This window comes from Rhipicephalus sanguineus, chromosome 1 (assembly GCF_013339695.2).
Source record: "Rhipicephalus sanguineus isolate Rsan-2018 chromosome 1, BIME_Rsan_1.4, whole genome shotgun sequence".
NCBI classification, from domain to species: Eukaryota; Metazoa; Arthropoda; class Arachnida; order Ixodida; family Ixodidae; genus Rhipicephalus; species Rhipicephalus sanguineus.
The window spans coordinates 197,781,304-197,786,651 of record NC_051176.1 but is presented as its reverse complement, the minus strand read 5'-3'; the positions used below and the strand labels follow the sequence as shown (position 1 = coordinate 197,786,651).

At 52.9% G+C, this 5,348-nt stretch overlaps 1 protein-coding gene across 1 annotated transcript; it reads right to left on the bottom strand.

Moving 5' to 3' along the window:
• Window positions 1-686: 686 nt before the first annotated feature.
• On the bottom strand, window positions 687-4,579 carry LOC119381085 (uncharacterized protein K02A2.6-like). The gene is made up of 3 exons (XM_037649075.1): window positions 2,240-4,579; window positions 1,517-1,747; window positions 687-908 (listed from the first exon to the last, which is right to left on the bottom strand). Exons 1-3 carry the CDS (start codon window positions 4,577-4,579, stop codon window positions 687-689), a joined length of 2,793 nt encoding a protein of 930 aa, XP_037505003.1.
• Window positions 4,580-5,348: the final 769 nt, after the last annotated feature.

Genomic DNA, 5,348 nt, shown 5'->3' with positions numbered 1-5,348 from the left:
TGGCGCTGGACCTCCGCAGGCAGTGAGGCGGGCCTCTGTATGAAGAGAGGGCGCTTGACCAAGTGGCAACTTCGTGCTCCGCTTGTAAACTCTACTTGCCGCACACAACTGCAAGATTTCGCTGAGCTGTTCACAGCAGCGTTTTCTTACCGCAGAGTGTGAGTGTGTGTGTGGGGGGGGGGGGGGTTGTTTACAGGGAACGAGGGGTGGTTGAGTACCCTTTTAACAAGCCCTACGACGACTGAAGCTTCGCCCAATGTTTCTATACTTCCCAATACATTCGGTGCTTGACGTCGCTAAATTCGTGTGTATGTAACTGTTATGTATGCATAATTGTAGTTTATTACCAGCCGACTTAGCTGGGTACAAAGCATTGCCAAACAAGAGGAGGAATGAATCGCCGTCAGAGCTACTGTCCACTCCACTTCCAAGGGCGGCGCCACGGGCGCTCATGGTTGCCGACCTTATTCACTGGTGAATACACAACATCCCTTCCCCCTTACGGAACGTAGTCCCGGTAACGCTGAGGGGCTTTCCTCTCGTTGTTGGAAGTTGGCTAGAAGAGCTGTGCTCCTGTGAAAGGCTTCCAGGTACACCAGGACCGTCGGGCCTAGGGGCGGGACTGCTAGGTGGACTTGATATGGGTGAAGTGTCACTCAATCTTGGCAGTGGTGGGTCCTGGCCAGTCACAGCGAGGTCATCACCATCGGCTGAGTTTCCACAAGTATCACTGTCAGCTTCACCGAGGTCCAGTGGGCTGGCCGGGTTGCGGAGCTGATCGACGTGTCTTCGCCATAAGCTACCGTCGGACAGACGAACTTGGTAAGAAAGGGGTCCGGTGACTGAAGCAATGGACCCGGTGACCCACTTGGTGCCACCTTGATAGTTCCGTGCATACACAGCGTCGCCTGGATGGAAATGCCGAACATGTTGAGAACCATCACTAAAGTAATGCTGAAAGGACGATCCAACCATGTGAAAGTCTGGATGCAGATGGTCAATGACCGATCGCAGTCGTCTCCCCATCAACAGTTCAGCGGGACTCTTCCCTGTAGTACTGGGTAAAATTTGCTGACCCAGCAAGAAACGAGACAGTTTGGTGGCCCAGTCTCCCTCCGACAACTTACGCAGGACTTGTTTCGTCTCCTGAACCATCCTCTACCTGACCATTCTATGAGGGGTGACAGGGCGCGACTGTAATGTGCCGAATTTGGTTTCTTTTTGCAAACTCGGCGAATTCTTCTGACGTGAGTGCAGTTCCATTGTCCGACACTAACACTTCGGGAATGCCAAAACGAGCAAACATTGACCGAAGTTCTTTAAGAACGGCTCTTGTCGTCTTCGATTCCATCAGGCAAACTTCCAGCCACTTGGAATGAGAATCGACGACTAGCAGAAACACTTTTCCCTGGAAGGGGCCGGCAAAATCTATGTGCAAACGTGACCAAGGGTTCTTAGTGAACTCCCATGGGTGCACCGGTGCCTTACTGGGAGCTTGCCGAGTTTCTTGGCATACTTGGCAGCCAGGTACCTTGCGCTCTATGTGATTGTCGATGCCCGGCCACCACACGGTGCGGCGTGCAAGACCTTTCATCCGTACTACGCCTGGGTGCGTGGTGTGTAGGATGTCTAGGACCTGGGCCTGTGCAGAACTTGGAATCACAACACGAGATCCCCACAGCACACAATTTCGGTAGGTGGACAGTTCGTTCTTCCTGGCCACCAAAGGACGGAATTCCTCGGGCACCTTCGTGGAAGGCCAACTTTGCAAAATCCAGCGATGTACCCGCGACAGAACAGGGTCTGTACGCGTCAGTGCTGCGATCTTGGTATAATCCAGAGAAACTTCCGGCACTGCTTCAAGCCGCAAAATGTCTCCCAACGGTGGCTCGTGCTCATGCCTGACAGGAAGCGGAAGACGACTGAAAACGTCGGCATGTGGCAGCTGGGAGCCTGGTACGTACAAAAGTTCGTAGTTGTATGCAGAAAGTTGCAGACTCTAGCGCAACATCCGAGGTGACAATACGGCAGGAACCGGCTTGGTTTGGTGCAGGATGCCTAGCAATGGCTTATCGTCTGTCAAGAGTTGAAACTTCCGACCAAAAATATACTGGTGGAATTTCTGAACTCCGAATAGCAAAGCCAGAGCCTCCCTGTCTATCTGCGCATAGTTGCGCTCTGCTTTTGATAAGGTTCTCGAGGCGAAGGCCACGGGTCTTTCAACACCATCTTCACCCACTTGGCTCAGTACCGCACCCAGCCCGCACGGAGACGCGTCGCAGGCCAGCCTTATGGGACGTGTCACATCATAGTGTGCTAAGACGGCTGATGATTCCAGCAGGCTCTTGGCATCTTGGTATGCCTTCGCTTCCGTCTCAGTCCAACTCCATGCCTTGTCCTTGTCCAGGAGGCGGTGAAGTGGTTCCAAGACATGTGACGCTCCTTTCAAGAAGCGGCCATAAAACTTTAAGGCTCCCAAGAACGACTGCAGCTCCTTCTTGTTCTTCGGTTCCGGAGCTTGCTTGATGGCTTCCACTTTTTCACGCAAAGGACTTACTCCGTCCTTGTTGACACGGTACCCCAGGTACGTCACTTCCTTGTCCCTGAATGCACACTTCTCGGCGTTCAGGCGAAGCCCGTCGTCTTGGATACGCTGCAGCATTTTGCGCAGCCGTTCGTCATGCTCAGCAACTGTTCTTCCACCAATTAGGATGTCATCCAGAAAGCACTGAACCCCTTCCAGTCCGTTCAATAGTCCTTCCATATAACGTTGAAAGATGGCTACGGCGACTGCCACACCAAACTGCAATCGCGTCACCTTGAACAGGCCCTTGTGAGATGTCACGGTCTGCAGCATGGCGGTGTCCTCATCGACACAGAGTTGCTGATAAGCTTGATCCAAGTCCAGCCGAGAAAACACTGCACATCCTCCCACTCTTGCGAGCAGTTGTTCTGGAGTTGGAAGCGGATACGTCTCCCACTTGACGACTGGGTTGAGTGTTCCCTTGTAGTCCCCGCAAATTCTCATTTTTCCGTTCTTCTTCAGAATCGGCACAATTGGCGTCGCCCAGCGGGAATGCTTAATGGGAACGTAAATGCCTTGCTCGACCAACTGTTCGATGGCTTCCTCCACCTTGGGCAGTAGCGCGAAAGGTACTTGCCGTGGCTTGTGAAACTTGGGTGTGGCCTGCTCATCCACTAAGATCCGCACAGGAAGACCCCTGGTCTTGCCCAGCCCAGGTTTGAACACATCTGGATAATCCTGCAGCAGATTTTTTACGCTTGTCACCACCTTGCTCGGGTTGCGTGCAGCTGGTTGGACTTCTCGACTGGAACTTTTGGAAGCTGGGGCTCCGCTGAGCTGGTGCAGTCCCTCCAGTGTTATGCCTAGCGGTCGGAACCAGTCTCTCCCCAGGATACTGATTCCCGACCCTTTCGTGACGAGCAGGGGTAGTTTGCCCTCTCTACTGTTGTACTTAACAGGAACTTCCACTTCGCCCACGACACAAACAGGCTGCTGTGTGTACGTCCGCACTCCCTTGGAACTTGGTCGTAGCGCCTTCTTCGAGATTCCCAGCTTGCTCAATGTCCTCAAGTTGACAATAGAACAAACGGATCCAGAGTCCACTTCCATCGATACCTGGTGTCCGTTCACAATGACGTTAGCCATAAACGCTGGCAATCCACTAGCAATGTGGTAAAGTCCGTACACTCCTGAGTGACCCAAGTTGCCTGGGCGCTTATTGCCACTCGTTGCCTTGCTTCTTGCCTCTTCCTTTTGACGGCAGGCACGAACAATGTGACCTTTCCGCTTGCAGAAATGACACACTGCAGAGCGAAAACCACAGTTCGTAGCGTCGTGGTCACCGCTGCAGCGGGAACACCGCCCGGTTCTTGATTCCTTGGAACGCTCTTGTTTACCGCCCGGCTTGTCCGCCTTTGGTGCTTGACCCATCCGATGTAACTCGGACGCTGTCGGCAACGCTCCCCTGATGGTTTCCGTTTGCCTCGTCGCATACTCGGCAGCGACGGCCTTTTCGTACGCCTTCTTGAAATCCAACGCAGTCTCAGCCAGGAGACGCCGTTGCAGCCCTTCGTCACGAACGCCGCAGACTAGACGATCGCGGAGCATGTCCTCCAGGGTGACACCGAACTCGCAGTGCTTGGAGAGTCGGCGCAAGTCCGCAACAAAATCCGCGATACTTTCACCCGGCTGCTGACAGCGTTTGTGAAACGTAAAACGCTGTACAATCACCGAAGGCGTTGGCGTGAAGTGGTGCGTGAGCTTGGAAACAATGTCCGCATACGGCGTCTCAGCCGGCGTCGCCGGAGAACACAACGTGCGAAGGATGGCGTACGTAGCCGGACCACAAACGCTGCACAGCACTGCCCGTTGCTGCTGCTCCTCAACCACACCAGTCGACGTGAAATAGAACTGTAGGCGTTCGAGGTATGTAGGCCAGGCTGCCGCGTTGTCAGGAGAAAACTCTTCTATATTGCCCAGCCGGCCCATGAACACGTTTGAGACGCTAGGCTTAGCTCCCGAAGCACCCTCGCCCGAAGCGTTGTCCGAAGGCATCTCGCTCTGCGTACTGCCGCCGACGTTCATCGAAGCTCACCTTCGTTGCCTTGTGTAGCGCTTGCCGCTTGCGTTTGCAGCCGCCGTCGCTCACCACGTCGGTTTTGTGAACTCGTCGCCAAATGTAATGTATGCATAACTGTAGTTTATTACCAGCCGACTTAGCGGGGTACAAAGCGTTGCCAAACATGAGGAGGAATGAATCGTCCGTCAGAGCTACTGTCCACTCCACTTCCAAGGGCGGCGCCACGGGTGCTCATGGTTGCCGACCTTATTCACTGGTGAATACACAACAGTAACCTTTGTTAACTCTTCCAGGGCACGGGCTCACCGTATAACAAGGTAAAGATTGCCGACTTGCCACTCGACTCAAGAAGTCACACTGTTTATCGCGAGTTAGCACCACTGCTGTTCGAATTAAAGTTTTACACTAACGCTCTTACACGTGCCTCCCGCGTATGTAAAAGCTAAAGGACACGCGTGGCTCCCGCGTGTAGAGTGCACGATAAATACTTAAAAACCCCTCCATTTGAGACACCTCTAGTCACACACAAAAAAAGAAACAAACAAAGGCCATTCGTTTGGAACAGAACGTGCGGCATTAAACAAACTTTTCTCGTTATTGATCTACCGTGGAAGTGTGCGCTTCCGTTTCGTGCTCTTTCAGACAGATAGAGGTCTTAACGTGTCTTCTCGGAACCAAAGTAAAAAAATGATACGCTTTGCTCCTTAAAGTTTCGAGTTTGCTTTTTTATTTTTTTTTTCTAAG

Bases quoted from the DNA above. Each gene is read 5' to 3' on its own strand.
- LOC119381085 (XM_037649075.1), bottom strand. From the start codon at position 4,579: ATGCCTTCGGACAACGCTTCGGGCGAGGGTGCTTCGGGAGCTAAGCCT. The intron at 1,748-2,239 runs GTGGGTGAAGAT...CCTTCCACGAAG, and splicing joins TGGGTGCGGTACTGAGCCAA to GTGCCCGAGGAATTCCGTCC. The intron at 909-1,516 runs GTATGCCAAGAA...ATTTCCATCCAG, and splicing joins GCAAGGTACCTGGCTGCCAA to GCGACGCTGTGTATGCACGG.